General features: G+C 33.9%; 1 protein-coding gene across 2 annotated transcripts in view; it reads left to right on the forward strand.

Annotated features, from left to right (window-relative positions):
* MOB1B (MOB kinase activator 1B) overlaps positions 1-17,234 on the forward strand; it is a 48,965-nt gene that overhangs the window by 11,937 nt on the left and 19,794 nt on the right. Inside the window, exons 2-4 of one of the 2 annotated variants that reach the window (XM_015593509.2) lie at positions 11,884-11,988; positions 12,719-12,789; positions 14,103-14,269. In XM_015593509.2, the coding sequence (XP_015448995.1) occupies positions 11,893-11,988; positions 12,719-12,789; positions 14,103-14,269 (334 nt within the window). In that variant the 5' untranslated portion in view covers positions 11,884-11,892. The remainder of the gene's footprint in view (positions 1-11,883; positions 11,989-12,718; positions 12,790-14,102; positions 14,270-17,234) is intronic. The other variant, XM_006917290.3, reaches the window with a different exon arrangement.

A 17,234-nucleotide genomic window follows, 5' to 3' on the forward strand; every position in this document is an offset into this window, starting at 1 on the left:
CACTTGGTCAGTTATATAAAATTCTAATGAGACTAATTTTGATGATACCAAGAATTCCAAATGTTTTATTATTTTAGTTGTATTTTTGGACAGTACATGATTGTCCACTCTTTTTACAGTTGATTATTAAGAATGTACAATGTGTAGATAAAACTTAGCTTATGTCTGTGGATGGGCCTTTGCTTCAAAGGATAAAGAGATGGTACAGATATATTTAACTGGTATCAATTACTGTGCACTGAGTATGTATGCACCAGATGGTGCTCTCTATTTCTATATACATCATTTAGTTTTCAGAATGATCCTATATGGAGCAGGTGATATGATTTCTTTTCTTTTTTTTTTTTTTTTTCTGCAATCAGAATGATTAAGTAGCTTGTTTAAAGTTACAAAGCTCCTACAAGGCAAATCAAGGATTCCAGCTCAGGATCTCCAACTGCAAAAATCAAGGTTTCTCCTATCCCAATGAAGTAGATAATGCCCCAGCTACATCATAGCAGTAGATGGATTTCATTGATCTTTGTGCCAGGCATTGCATTAGTATTTCTTTCTGGTTTCTAATCCTCGAAACAATTCTGCGGCATAATGCTTTCTCCATTTTGTAGATGAGGCAAATACAGCAGTAGAGAGGCTAAGTAAGTGAAGGTCAAGGTCTCTAAGTAGTGGAGGCCTGGTGTGATTCCAGGGCTATAGGACTCCAGTCAGCAGTCAGTATTTTCCCACTATACTGTGCTGCATGCAGCTTTTACATTTCATCTTGATTTGTATATAATTGATGCCTTTTGGTTTCCTCAGGGGCCATTGGTATATTAAATTGATTGACTGTGGCTAAGTTTCTAAGATGACAGTTTTTGAAACCATTTTCATAATAGAGCTAAGGATGATAACAATAGCAACCACCATCCATTAGGATGAGCTACTTCTATATATATTGGTGATTTTGGCTTATCTATGGTATAGTGTAAATATGCTGGGTCATAAATATATTGCACAGTATGCTCAGATTTTAAAGATAAAGTAGTTGATTAATATTTCTATAAATAATCCATTTTATTGCCGTGTTTTGATAAGCATTTAAATTGTTTTCTGATTAGGCTTTCAGACTTTTTTAAATTTGGTTTTTGTTTTTGTCAGTTTTATTCATGTACATGATTAAGAATCGAATAGTTCTATAAGGCTTATCATTAAAAAAAAAACCCCTCTTTTCTTGTTTCTGGATGCAGCCACTTGAACTCTTTTTACTTGATTGTTTGATTTTTAATTATCGCTAACTTGTTTATATCATTACTTATTAATTTTTTCATTTCTCACCATTAACTATTCTTATTATGGAAGAAGAGGCTATCACTCCTCTCTCCCCATACTACATATATACATACTTCATACTCCCCTTCCCCCATACTACACACACACACACACATCACGCCAGCTTCTCAATATAGTTAATACTATATAGCACTGTTGATAGTTGAGCCAAGTGTACACTATAATTTTTTTTTCTTCCTGAACAACTTTATGCTGTCTCTGGAAATATTTTGTTTTTCTATATACTCATTATTCTTTTATCTGCAAACACTCCCTCAGTTAACCTTCATATACAATTCAGATTCTTTCATGTAATCTTTAATAGTTGTTTCTTAGAGCTTTCTGACCTACTCCAGTCTATATTGGTTGATGTTATTTTGTCTGGCTGCTTAGCTGTTATTTTTGGAATTTCCCTTCACCCTCATTCTGGAGATTCCCTTTGCATGGCTATTGGGTTGGATTTTCTGTTTCTTGGATCTCATGTCCTCTTTCTTGGTTTATTCCCTTGTTTTGGTGGGGCAGGTTCTCTAAACAATCCCTAGAAACACTATGTGGAATGTAAATATTTTGAGACCATATGTATCTATAAATATATTCTGTCTTCATACTTGATTGCTATTATGTCAGGATATAGAGTTCTAGGTTGTAAATAATTTCCCACAGAATTTTAATTTATATGTAGTTTAAGCTCCAGTTGTTGAGAAGTTCAAGTGCCTTTTTGATTCCTAATTCTTTGAATGAAATTTGTTTTTTTCACCCTTTGGACTTTATAGGGTATTCTCTTTGTATTGTTGTGGATTTTCATAATGGTGTCTTTTGGTATGGGTCTGTTTTCATCCACTGAGTTGGAGGTCTCTCAGTTTAAAAGGGCATTTTTAAATCTTGGAAAATTTCTTGATTTATTTCTTTGATAATGTATTTTCTTAATAAAATATTTTCTTGATTTTCTGTCATGTTTCTGGAATTCCTATTACTTGGATATTGGACCTTATATAGACTGGACATTGACTGGTCCTTGATTTTCTTTTTGTCCTTTCTCATAAGAGACTTTTGTTTTGCATTCTGAGAGCTTACTTAGGTTTTATTTTCTAGTCTTTCTATTATGTTTTTCATTTCTGCTACCATTTAAAAAAATTTCAAGAGTCCTGCTTAGTTTTTCTTTTTTTATATAGTGTCCTGTTCTTATTTCCTGAAGCAATATTTTTTACCTGTCACTGAGGACATTAATAATTTCTTGTGTGTGTGTGTGTGGGGGGGGGTAGCATTTTTATTCTTCTGCTCAATTTATCTTCCAAGCTGCTTTTTTTTTCCCCTATCATGGTATTTCCTTCCATGTTAGGGGCTTCCCTCAAGTACTTGGTTAACCTTTTGCTTTCTGCTTCTGTTTACAAGTAGGGCAGCTAAAAAGCTAATTGTAATCTCTGTGAGCATATGTGTGGAGGGCATGTCAACTGTGGGGTTTGCTAAGGGGTGATATGATTAGGTTGTTTCCTTGAAGAACTAAAATAAATACCTTTCTAGATTTTTAAATGTGGTATGGTCATATTTGCCAGAAAAAGCTCTTCTGGTCTTTGCTTGGAGATTATTCTCTTGGCTTCAAGGTTTTGGGGATCCTTCTGGGGAGAAAAGGCTATTTTTCAAACTCATCTAATCTGCCAGTGTTAAGTATGGCACATCTGTCTGCACTTGTGCCTGTATCTCCCAATCCAGACATCCTGTCTGTTTTGCTCTCTTCATAGAATAAACCTTCACCTTCTAGTTTTTCCTCAGGATGGGGGTAATACAGAAACCCATTGTGCAGATTGCAGAGTGGGTTTGGGTGTGTAACTCCTCCTTAGACTGAGTCTTGTTCCATCTTCACTCCCACTTCCAGAGTATCCTACTTCTACTAATTCCTGAACCTTTTGTGGGATCTATGGTGTAAATTGGGTTGCTTTAGGATAGGTTTCCTTAGGTGTGTTAAATCCACTAATTATCTACTTTCTCATTTCCAAAATTTTGTTGTTGTCTCCTCTTTCATTCTCTTTGTCCTTATGGGATTATGATTTTTTAAAAATTCACTTCATTATCACTTTGAGTAGGAAGTGGAAGCTAATGTGTATTTTCAGCTCACCATCTTCAACCATCACTCTTCAAAATAGTCTTATTACAAGTACTAATTCATTTTATTGCCATGTTCTGTTGAGCATCCACAATTATGTAGTGTCTCTGAGTTAAAGGAATTTATGTCACCACGTTTAACTACTTTTTTTTTGAGTTGTCTTTGTTACTGCAATGTATAAGTAGGTAGTCTAAAAGTCTTCTAACAGTACAATTTTAACTCATTTTTATAAGAAAACAGATTAATCTGTATTGGAGCTGAAATAAACTACTTATTTGTTTGTTTATTTATTTATTTAGCAGTCATCACTGGTATTCCAGATTATTCAGGTTATGCTTCTCAAGTATGCTCTAGAAAAATCTCATTTCAATCTTTACTATCTTTAACCTTAATTATTCATTGGTTAAGATTTATCTTCAAATCAGGAAGGATCTCTATTTATTTTGTTAAAAATAAACCAATTAGCTGCATTTGAAATTAGATTTATAGGAGAAAATAATTAATTTTTATATTCAGATTTCTAATATCGTCCTCCAGTTCCAGTAAATAAAAGAAATAAAGGCTTTCCCCATTTCCCAGAACATTTTATCAGTTTTTATAGGTGTCATCGTGGGCTTCTTTATTTTCTTCAGAATATTAATTTAATTAATTGGATTTCTTTTAAATGCCATGGTTTTAAACTTTAATATAAATTATTCTACAAATATGATCACAGCTTTATGTTACAGTCGCTATTTAATAGAAAGGAATAAACCACAGACTGTAAACTATGGATTTTTTCATTAAATAAAAGACCGGTACTTATCCATATTGAATGTCTCTGCGGTTTTATCCAAAAGAGTATATCTGTTAGGATTAGAAAATAAAGGTGACGCTCATAGAAGATTTTAGAAAAGGAATGTTTTCATGATAGCCTGAGAAAGGAGCCAGATTAGGGCAGGTGTTCTTTATCTGGGTTTATGAACAGGTTTTAGCACCTCCTTGAATTCTGTATGCAATATATTATGACTTATATGTCTCTAGAGAGAAGGGTCATACTATCTTTCAGATTATCAAAGGTTCAGAATAGATTAAGAGCTAGAGGCAAAAAGGTCAGTAAGAAGAAATTATCGTATAAATGTTTAAGAACATCGTGAGAGTTGTTTCCATATTTTGTAACTCAGAGATAAATCTTAGTAGATTCACATTCATTGCTATATTTTCAATTTCATTTTATTGATGTATGATTTACAAACAATGAAATGCTCGGATCTTAAGTATATAGCTCAGTTAGTTTTGACAAATGTATAACTTGTATAAGCCACATTCCTTTCAAGACCCAGAACATTTTCATCACCCCAGAAGGCACTGTAACTTTTTAAGGTAAAACCAAAGGTCTTTGTGAGTCTTTGATATAAGGACATACTTCTACTTACTTCACATAATTCTAGAGATTCCATTAGCTAAATGATTAGCTTGGCTTTTTGAAGAGGAACAAATAGTCTACTGTTGCCCACTGTTTGTACTTGCTGCTAATTTTTACCCATTGAACAATACAGCTTTTTTTTAACTATACTGATCTATTTGGTGAGCAAAGCACTGGGATGACAGTACATCAACTTCTAGTTCATTAAAGAAATTAGGTAATATCAGTTCTTATAGTTAATTCATTATCCACAGCAATGAATCAACATCTGATAGAAGAGAGTGAAAGACCTTTAATAAACTTTACCCTAAAGATAGTAGTTCAAAGAGTAGCAACTTTTAAAAATATAAAAAATTATCAATCAATTATTGTATTACAAAGTAGCTTCTGAAAAAACACCCACATGAATAAGATAGATAGTACCTGTTCCTAAATTGCACATGGTAGGAGAGAGACAGACAACACAATTCTCCTAGGTAAATACAGTAAATAGAAGTCTGTACAGAGTACAGCAGTACCTAGAAGAAGGCATGGTTAAATCTTTAGGGTATGGTCAAGAGCACTTTCTCTGAAGTGGTATCTAAATAGCTTTATGTGTGGATAATTCAGAAAATAAGTTATGTCAGGCTATAACTTCTGATTTTCCATTCGGCAGTATCTTTAATGAGCCTTCAAGTGGGTAGAGACTAATTCAGTTTTGGGAGGCCCTCTTTGAGAAAATGAGTAAAAAAATAAATTATGAGTACAAAATTAGGTAGCAAAGTAAATACTTAGAATGAGAAAAAAATCACAATTTACAAATTTGATAAAGCAGACAAAGTCAACGAACATTACACAATATACAAGAATAACATTTTTATTAGTTAACTGCCTGACGTCCCTTAATACATTTTTACTTACATTTTTTGGCTACATACTTTTTGGCAACTTATGTCAACATTTGCAAAATAGAGTTACTCTTTTCTATAGGGAGAATAGAAAGATTTTCACTTTTTCCTCTTAAATGGCTGATCAAAATATGTTTATTATTATTGATAGCTTAGAAAAATTTCAGATTTACAACTTATTTTATTGGTAATGTCATGTAATATTTTAAGATTATCAAATTACGGGAAATCTCTACTAAGTCTCTTTCATATCTGAAGTACAATGTTCTTAACATCTGTACCAATATCCTGTGGAGCTTGTATCTAGATGACTCTGGTCCTGAACATTAGTGTAAATGATACCAGATCAGGCAGTGCTTGGGTGGTAAGAATTTTCTTGTAAATCATCCCTGTCTCTAGACTAGCAATAATCTAATAATACATGGAAGTGATTGTGAATTACATATACCTAGGAAACCTAAACTAAAATCTTCCCTACTCAACTTTCATTTAGCCAAATACCCAGAATACCACATTAACCAAGGAGGAAGTCTAAAGAGGGGAAGTCAGAGACAGCAGTCCTAACCAGTTGCAGTTAGCTTACTTTTGCAGTTTTTGTGAAAGTATATGACCATGGGAATACATTGTTAAGACTCCTTCTAGTGCCTTGGAAGGGACCTTGCCATTGAGGACCCCTAAAGTTTAAAATGTTAGGGTCATGATAAATCCAGTTCTACAGCCTTGTGCAGTAATTTTGTGGTTGGATAATGCCATTTGTTCAGTTGTCCTACAGAACTATTAGTTTAAACATAATATGTGTACTACTCTGCATGTGTAGTATGTGCTGTGCTACTTATATCTACTGTAACTGGGCCTCAGTATAAGCTGAGAATATAAATTTATCAAATGTTGACATATTTGCTTTACCTCACCATTTTTGACCTGGAGTCCTTTATCAGTTTAGCACAACAAACATTTATTGAAGATTTGTTCAGACCTAGGTCTTCTGCTTGGTTCAGGAGATGCAATGATGACTTAGAAACAGTCTTGCCTGTGAGAGACTTAAGGTGCATTTAGAATAGAGACACATGATAGTGTCCTACGTGAATACAGAGAAGGTGTCCTTAACCCAGCTTAGGATATCAGATAAGTTTCCTGAGGAAAATGATTCCTAAATTAATTCTCTAGGGATGACTAGACATTCAGTGAAAAAAGGAAGTTAGTTAAAGGTGTATGAGGTAAAGAGGAGTAGTCTGCATCTGATTTTAACTCTGTGTTAGTCAGGCTTGCTTTATTATAAGAATTTAATTTCAAAGCATTTAGACTACAAAACTGCTATGTCACTGATTGCGTTACATGCCTATTGTGTTGCTGCTTCATGTTTACAGACAAATAATGGACTATAGGAATCATAGGTGAATCTTTGCCCTAGTGTTGAGATCTGTATCTGATGTAAAGATTGTTCCATTATTGCCAAGGCTTCAGACGTGATCTTTTATTGTACCCTTTAAAATGGGCTGTGGTTTTGAATTAAATGCCAAGGAAAATTCTGCTCTTTTACTTTCAAAAAAAAAAAGAAAGAAAAAGAAAGGAATCCTATTAAAACAAAGAAGTGCATGTTAGTTTTTAAAGTATGGTTAAATTACTTTAAATTGTGGGAGGAAACTGCAACCTATTTAGTTATTAAAAATATAAAAGCTACCTCTTTTCTTTCTCTCCTTTTCCATAATGGGAGGAGTAGGCTTGCTTAGAATTGCTGAGATGTCTTCTTTGACCTGCTTTTTAGTTAAGGTTTAAGTAGGACAGGACCTAAGATTGAAAATGAAATTTTGGTGTCAGGGCTAGGAAATATTTCCAGTTCATCTGTTACTTCTCATGCTGCAGTTAAAATCTTTTAGATTTGTTGCACCAAATAAAGATGATGGATTAATTCCTTCCTTTAATATTGAGAATAACTGTTCTTTGCAATTAGAACAAGAATTTTCTTCTCTTTCAATATTGTTACCTAAGATAGTAAACACTTATTAGGTATCTGTCATGTTCCAGGTTCTGTGTTAGGTACTAGGATGACCAAGACACGATCCATATTCTTGAGTAACTTACAATTTAGTGAGAGAGAGAGAAAGAAAATGTAAACAAATAAGCATGAGAAGGTAATGTTTTAAGCTGACCCTTTTATGGATTAGTAGAATTGTGGCAGGAGGATTGCTGTGGTCTTAATGTTTCCTCCCAAATCTATGTTGAAATCCTAATGCCCAATGTAATGGTATTAGGAGGTGGGGCCTTTGGGACGTGGTTGGGTGATAAGGGCTCTGCCCTCATGATTGGAGTTAGTGTCCTTATTAAAAAAAATCCCACAGAGTTTCATAGCCCCTTCCATCATATGAGGATGTAGTGAGAAGTGGGCATTCGGCAGCCTGGAAGGAGACCCAATAATGCTGATACCCTGATCTTGGACTTCTAGCTCCCCAACCTGTGAGAAATAAATTTCTGTTGTTTATAAGCCACCCAGTCTGTGATATTTTTGTTATAGCAGCCTAAATGGACTAAGACGGGAGTAAAGTGAGGACTGGTATTTTATTTGTACTCATATGTATGCATGTAAAAGTGCACATGTGTATAGTCATTTATTTGTATAGTCATTCATTCATTGAACATTTTTAAGCTATTGTTTCATATATTGCAAGTTTGTTGTGTGACAGCTACCTCAGAACTAAAGTGCTTTAAATGTATTCGTTTAATTGTCATAATCGTCCTGCAAAATTGGTGATATCTCTAATTTTTCAATTGTAAGCTTAGAGAAGTTATATAATTTGTCCAGGATTTCATAGCTAGTAAGTTACAAAGACGGAATCTGAAACTGGGTCTTTACAACAAATCCTGTACCCTTTACTGTATGCCAGCCATCATATTAGGCAGTGGAATTACAGAAATGAAAAGGATACAGCCTCTTATTTTAAAGTGATATCTAAAAGAGAACAAACACATAAGTAAAATGTTAACAGGTGCTTTAAACTACAATGAGACATGAGAGGATGGAGTTTTTCATGGAAGGTTAGGAAAATTTTTTGTTATGAAAGAAATAAGATTTAAACTCCCTAGATATTTCTTGGTTGAAATACCAGTATATTTGAAATTATTGCCAATTTAATTGTTAAGCTCATGCTCATTCTGAGCTCAGCATGTGCAAGTTTTGTTTTTTTTTTAATAGTCCACACATTGTATAGGATTCTGAAATGGAATTACTGCTATCGCATAGAAATCACCTAGACGTTCAACTCTAGGCACTTCCTAAAATCTCCTGTGGCTTCAGTACCTAGTTACTGACTGGAATAATGAATTTAGTGCTAGACAAAGGGAACTGCAGCCTACATATGACTCAAAAGCTCCGAGGGTGATTGGAGGTGAGTGATTAAACTTTAGTGTCTTCATCTATAGCCGAGGTAATGCCTCAGATAACTTCACAGATGTAGAAACTAATTGGCCTTTATGTGTGAAGTACTTTAGTATTTCCTAAGGATTAGATTATAAAATGTTATGGGGCATTAAAGAAGTAGTGAATTGACTAAATCTATATGTTGACCCTCCCTGTTCTTGTTTGAAGTCACTGAGTCACACTTTATAAAGTTGAGGTGTTATGAACATACTATAAATTGAAAGGCAACCCATTTAGCAATTTGATGTGTTAGAGCAGTATTCTCTGATATGTGTTAAAGAGCAGGATGTTAAAATGTGGAGGAAAAGTTTCCACAACTAAAGATGTTTTGGAAACGCTGAGCTAAGCCATAAACAATTTTCTTTACTATAGGACTTCTCATAGCTTATGAAATACTCACTTTAATAATATACTAGTACACCCTTTGGCACAGTGCTAACCAGTGAGGATGCTAAATTAGTTACTTTCAGCCTGATCTTTCCTCTGAGCCTGAGACTTGTGTATACAACTGCCTACCTAAGATATCCATTTGGATATCTGTTAGGTATCTCAATTTAATATATTCAAAACCAAACTCCCCAAACCTATCTCAGTAAAGGGCCCGTTTTCTACCTACTTGAGACTAAAAACCTAGGAGTTGTCCCCGATTCTGTCTTCTTCACCACTCTCCACAAATCATGAAATTCAGTAGCGAGCCCTGCTGATACTACCTACAAAAAAATATTGGATTCTGTCTTCACTACTCCAAGCTATCATTCTCTTTTCTCTGTAGTAGTTTCCTGACTGGCTTCTCTGCTTCTCATTTGCCATCCACCCAGTCTATTCTCTGCATGGCAACTAGACTTATCTTTTTTAAAAATATTAAATCATGTTACTACTTCTGGTTTTTAAAAAGATTTTCAATGGCTTCTCATTTATACTATGATAATCTCAGTTCCATACTTTGGCCTCTTAAATCTTAGCTAGTGTGGTTTTACCAGCCTTTCTGATTTCTTCTTATACCCCTACTCCTACAAAACTCGCTTTAATACTAGATTATCCTATAAATCTGGAATGTTCTTCTCTAGATCTTCATATAGCTTGCTACTTCTCGGCTTTCTAGCCTTGGGTAGGATTTCTCTGCCTAATCTTAATGCTTTGTCACATCACATTATTTGTCACATCATTCTGTTATTTTCATCATAGCACTTAGCACTCAATAGTTTTTATTGGTTTATTTTCTCTTTTGCCTCCTCTCTCCACCATGAGAGTAGGGATCTTATCTCTCTTTTTCAGTGCTGTGAACTGACCAGGACTTAGAACAATGCTACTTAGAACATAGTAAGTGGTCAGAATCTGCTAGTTAGATGAATGAATGCAGGGGTGAATAAATGGATGAAACAAACTGACTTATTGAGGTGGTAAGGAGCATTATTGTGAAGCTATTATTTTAATAGTAAAGTTTTATCCTTAAATTTTTTTAAAAATTGAGCTATTATTTACATACCATAAAATTCATTCATTAAAGTGTACGATTCAGCAGATTTTAGTGTAGTTACAAAGTTGTGTAACCATCATGACTATCTAATTCCAGAACATTTTTATCACCCGCAGAAGAAATCTCTTATCATTAGTAGTCACTCTTCATTTCTCCTCCAGGCCCTGGCAATCACTATTCTACATTCCTGTCTCTATGGATATGCCTTTTCTGGACATTTCATATAAATAGAATCATACAATATGTGAATGATTTAGATATATATCTATATAAGGAAATACTGTTCAGTCTGTAAATAGAATACAGTAGATGTACTTTTACCTTATTATATAACAATCTCCTGGATATATTAACTGAAAAACATTATTTATTATACATAGTATGCAACAATTGTGTAAAAACAAATAGGCATAAGCATTTTTATGCTTGTATAGACTTAGATTCTCTGGAAGGATACACAAGATATTTCTGAGATTCTTCTGATACACAGTTCTCCTGAGATGGATGGGAGGGCAACATACTTTCTGTTATTGAAAATGTTTTTGAATATTTGCAATCAGATATCTTAAAATGCCATGTGAAATATGTGCATTTGGCCATATATTGATGCTATAAAAGTTTTTACTCATTGATGGTGACTTTGGTGTACCGGCTTTGGTACTGGAGGATTCTGTAAGTTGGTCTTTTGATCTAGGAATAAGGAGCAGTATTGAACACCCTTCCAGGGTAGGGTGGAGAGTGGTAGGAGTTTCAGGTAGCAATTGAAGAAAAAGCTGAATATGATTTTAAAAAACAATATTAAAACATATAGAGTATTGAAATGGTTAGGTTATTCTGCCTAAATAAAGTAGAAGGGCTAGAGAAGGAAAATTAGATGGAGAACTTGAAAGCATTTTGGAAGTATGAATGTACATGGAAATGAGAAACAGAAGAGATTTGACAATCCGCAGGGAACTAAAGCTATTTTATATAAACATTATCTCATCTCTAAATTATACCCTTTTGTAAAAGTTATTTTCCAGACTTTCGAAAAACAAAATAAAGAAATTGAGGCCCAGATGAGAATTTGTGGTTTCCCATGTAACATAAGAAGAAAATAGCAAAATGAAGAATAGAACCAGAACGTTGTTTTCTTGATTTGCAGTCAAGCCTTACAATTATTGAGATCACTTGAACCTTGATATGGGTATAGCACCACAAAACAAAACAAACATTTTTTTTTAAAATTCTGTTTTGTACTTAATATGTAAAAGCATTTGTTTCCAAAGTAAGGTTTTATTTTTCTGCATCCAGTCTTAGGAGATGAAAGGATGGGAATGGACATTGAAAGAAAGCTTTGGACATTGCACTACCATTTGTTTTATTACTCTGAGTCATTCTGGTTCAGGAAAAGGAAAGGTAATGAAAATACTAACATTTGCACATTTTACAGTTTTAAAAGCTTTTTTTCACAAATATGATGTTCTCATTTTGCAGCTGTTCAATGATACAGATAGTGGTGATGTTTTGTTATTTTTATTAGGCTTTCACTGTTAAAGAAAAAATAGGCTCAAGAAGGTTGGGTAACTTGCCTGAGATAACATAGCTAATAAGTGTCAAAGCTGGACTTCACAAAATTGAACTCAGATTTTTTTTTCTTTCTACACAAGTATAAGGTCTTAACGAGGTAGATTTACTTAGCTTTGTGGAAGACCAACTCTGAGTGAAGCATCTATCTAGAAAACAATTGGAAGCCTAAAACTTCAGAGCAGAGTGGTTCAATAAGTGAATGGTTTTGGGGGTGGGTGAGGCTCTGACCCTCCCGAGTGCAGGCACAGCGGATGTCCCTGTAGTACCCATGTACTCCCTCAGCCTTTTTCAGAACAACTTGTCACATCTTCAGTTGCTGCATCTGTCTGAGGGAGTGTACTTAATTTACACCCTGCCTGAAGACATGCACCATATTAGTCATAGGAGAGCTATTTTTTTTTGTAATTAATGACATAAATTAGTAAAATGGCTTTTTGTAAAAAATGTTGGTAAGTTTGTTTCTCATTAAATTTTGATAAACTAAGGATGAGAAGTAGAAAATAAAATAAACCTCATGCTCAGTAGTTACAATGATCTTTTCTGTGTTTTTATATTTTAGAGATGCTGGGAGAGAATTTGGTGTTTAATGCATTATCTGATTAAAGTGAAGAAGAGTTTCAACACTCTAGTGTGGGTCCAGAAACTGACTGTATCTAGTATTTGACTTTTGGATTTACTCTGAGTACACTGGAAAACCACTGAGTGGTGTTAAACAGAACAACATTATCTAATTAGTGTTTTTAAGGAGATACCTTGGCTGTTGAGTAGAGATATCTGTGAGGGAAAGGAGCAATGTTAGAGTTGAGGAGCATTAATTTACTCTTAAGTATAACACCTGAATAGAGATTTAAATTTAAATGAGAATGCTATTACCTTAGAGTAAAAAATACCTGTTATTTGAATTGGGTATTTGGGTTGACTGTAAGATTCTTAGTTTATCATAAATCCTCAGTATATTCTGAAAGCTCCCCAGGTGAATATAATATGCAGCCATGGTTGAGAACTACCACTTTATCTTGGTGAACAAGGGAGAGATCCTGGGAGTAAGTTTGGGAGAATAGGTGAAAGTTATAGAGAGCTTGGAAAGTATAACTGTTGATTATCTGTCTTTTTTGGAATTCCACTTTCGTATTCATATGTTTAAATGTCTGCATATTTCAGTGGTATGTGTTTAGTAACATTAAACTCTAATTCATTTTTTCCTTTTCCTTTTCATATGAACAGAAGAAAGGAAGTATTGAGAAGGGGTGACTGGGATATAATACAGTTTGATAAGATCTTGCTAGCATCAAGAGAAGAATCCGTCTCTTAAAAACTCTTAAAATCATTTCTAAGACTAGTTTCATTTGGTCTACTTAAAAAATATATATGAAATTTGAACAGACCAACCATATTAATGTCTAGCTACTTATCTGCGTATCTGGAATTCTGGATTAAGATTGCTGATGCTTCCTAATTGTGTAGAAGAACATGTAGCCTTTCTTGCTCTAGGATTTTGTGTTTTATTGATGTAAAATTGTACCTTTATACTTTTTATACAAAGGAAATAAAGTATATTAGGATGAGGGACTTAGAATAGGGCGAAAAGGAGTAAAATAACTAAAGATTGTCATAGGAGTAGTTTTTCGTTTTTCAAGATTACAACCTATAATCTTGAATTGTTAATTTATTGTGAAGAGCTGGATAGTTACAATTAAAAATTCTTTTTATTCTGGGAAGTTGCAGTAGGAAATATGGAGGTCTGTAGGAGTTTTGGGTATCAAACACAGTAGTTACAGCAGTTATATTGCTGAGATTTAATGCAGCCAGTACAATTTAGGGCTGTTTATTTGTAGACATTTAAAGTCACTGCTACATTATTTTATCTAGTAATAGACTGTAGTAGTTTCTGTTCATAGTCGTGCCTTATATATTGAAGTGCCTTTTTTTTTCTGTCTATTCAGTGGTAGTCGCTCCTCTAAAACATTTAAACCAAAGAAGAACATTCCAGAAGGTTCTCACCAATATGAGCTCTTAAAGCATGCAGAAGCCACACTTGGCAGTGGCAACCTCCGGATGGCTGTCATGCTTCCTGAGGGAGAAGATCTAAACGAGTGGGTTGCAGTGAACAGTAAGTAGCCTTTCTGTTTCTCAGTAGACTCCAAATTAGGTTAGCAGCCTCACTGTGAGTGAGTTTTGGGGTGCTATGTATTTTAGATTTTAGAATCGAGTTAGTAATTTAATATCATACTGTAGTGATACCTCAATCCACTTTAGCTTTTATGTTATTTTATTTCTGAATATGAAATTTTATGAAATTCTTGTCTCCTGTTATAATGAAATGCAAAACATAGATATACTGCCTTCAATGGAAAAAATGATATTAACAGCAAGTAATATTTATGGAACTGTATGTGTCTGGCACTCTGCTATTCTTTCTACATGGATTATTTTATTTCAGCTTTACAACTTTATGATGATGGTACTATTATTATGCCAGTTTAACAAATATAGGAAGCTGAGATAGAAAGATTAGTGATTTACCTAAGTTATACAGCTATTAAATGGCAGAGCCTGGGTTACAATATAGAGCTATAGAATTTCAGAGACTGCACTTTAACTGCTATGCTAAATTGCCTCTTTCAATAGCATACTCAGTTATTTCTATAAAAATGATGCTTTTTTTTAAAAGAATTCAATAGTGAGCTTATGAAAATAATAAAATATGTTTATAAGATATTCTTAACACCTAGGAAGAAAAACATATACGTAAAAAGTAAATATATTCTTGGGAATTGAGCCAGAGAAAGTTGGGGAATAAAGTGATACTTTTAATATTCAAAGTTTTTCAGCCTTAGTGAAGAAACTAATAGAACTTTATAATTGGGAGAATTTTATATGAATCTAGTAAAAATAAAATGAAATTTAATTGAAGGCATATACTATATGTCTAGACTTTGATTAACAGAAGGCAAAGTAGTATTTTTCTTGCAATATTTGATGGTATCTTATTGTAATTTGAAATATATCATGGGATTTATAAATTGAACTGCCACCCACTAATAACTTTTAGGCACCTAAAGGATTTTACTGAGATGTCTTAAAACCTTACTGTGACAGCATTTGCCTAAAAGCAGTATTTATTGTAATGTGGCTATGCACCTGGACCAAGAGAATTTAATTACTAAAGAAATAGTGATTTTTTTTTCTTTATTGGTGAGACCCATCTTACTTATAAGATGGTTCTGTGACACTTAAAAGACAATGTTCAGAATAAATTTCCAGTATATGTGTACATCCTTTTTTTGTACTTGTTTGTGTCTTTTTTGTACCATTTGAGAACTTATTTACTAATGTAAAAAATCTAAAGAAGGCAACACTGAAGTTCTGTACATGAGATTCTGACTTGTAAGTATAAAAGCAGATCATCGTTTTCTGTCTGTGTTCTCTCTGTCTCAATTGCCAGAAATGAGTGTCCGTACTGCTGAAATGCTTAGAACTTTAGGAACTTCTAAAATTTCACAGGCACTTTGCAATAATAGCTGGACAAACATTACTTTGAATTAGGGCATTAGAACATTCAATTATAACAGGTAATTCTGCCTTCAAGATACAGCAATTGACTGAAATATTGGATTCCAAAATTTTTCTTATTTATAGTATTCTTCCCAAATGACACTTGATGAAGTGAATGGGATTTGAGACTAGACAGATATTTCTGCTCACTGACAGTAATTAAGTAAACATTTTGGGTATGTAAAAAGAGTGAAGGGAATTTGTTGATAAGATTGGCATCTTAATGGCTCTTTGGCTTCATTTCATTTGCCAGATGAAGATAAATGGTAGAAAATGGGAAATCTTGTCAAACCCAACAACCAGTTTCATAGGCAGAAACCAGAGCCTGGCTATAAACATTCTGCTGCTAGAAAGAGTGATAGCTTAAAGAAGATAGAAAGAAGGTTCAGGATTTTGAAAAAAGCTGGATGGTTGGCTTATAAATTTATGTGGCACAGAATCCTGAAGCCATTATCTTGGTTTATGGAAGGAAACTGACATTTACTAACAGCCCATTTTATGATAGACACATAATTTTTAGCACTCTATAATAAACCCCATTTTAAAAGTAGGATCTTAAGGTTCAAGGTGGTTAAGTAACAACTGGTAAGTATAGGAGTTGGGATTCAAACTTGTCTTATTTCAAAGCCGTATGTTGTCCTTTGTTCTTGTGGAGGACAACTTAATTATTAAGTTTCAGAGTCATTACTTAGTAAGTCTTGGCTCTTTGAGAGGTAAGAGGGTAGAGGAAAACTTGTAGGATTAAAATTAGTATAATGCTTATTACTGCTCTGCTTTCATCAGCAGTTAACTTGGACTTTAACTTAAAGTCATTTTTTTTGCTGCTCTAGAAAGTCTGAATTAGTAAAGTGCTACTCATGGGTAATGGATAGTAAGAGATTATAAGACTGCAGAAATAAAGAGGGAACAGGGGCTGAGCTCAAAGTCACTGTATGTAGGATTTGTCCTTCAATATATGGATAAATGATCCTTTTCTGCCTGAGAAACTTAAAAAGATATATTTTTGCCCAGGAGAGTATAGTCAATAGGATATTAGAGTCTGGCTAGATAGATGGCAGTGGTTATTGGAACACTCTTTTTGGTTTCCTTGAATTCATTTGTACCAAGTTCTCATTGGCTGTTTGCTTCCATAACTTGTACTTCCCTTTATGAAAAACCCAAGTGATATTTTCCCTATTAGCCTATAAACTCAATAGGACATGGGATTAAGTCAGTTTTTTTTTCTTATCCTTAGAGGTTGGCATAGTTTCTGGCATATATAAGGGTCATGCAATGTCCAGGAAGTGGTAAAAATATTAATTTTTGTTAAATCAAGGGTGATTATACTGTACTCTAGGCCAAAGGTTGGCAGACCTTTTTTTTTTTTTGTAAAGAGCCAGTTATTAAATGTTTTAGGCTTTGCTGCCCATATAGACTCTGTAGTAACTATTCATCTCTGCTGCTGTTGTTCAAAAGCCATCATAGACAATATGTACTCAAATGGACATGATTGTGTTCTGATAAAACTACAAGAACAGGTG

The sequence above is a fragment of the Pteropus alecto genome, unplaced genomic scaffold, assembly GCF_000325575.1.
Source record: "Pteropus alecto unplaced genomic scaffold, ASM32557v1 scaffold237, whole genome shotgun sequence".
NCBI lineage: Eukaryota > Metazoa > Chordata > Mammalia > Chiroptera > Pteropodidae > Pteropus > Pteropus alecto.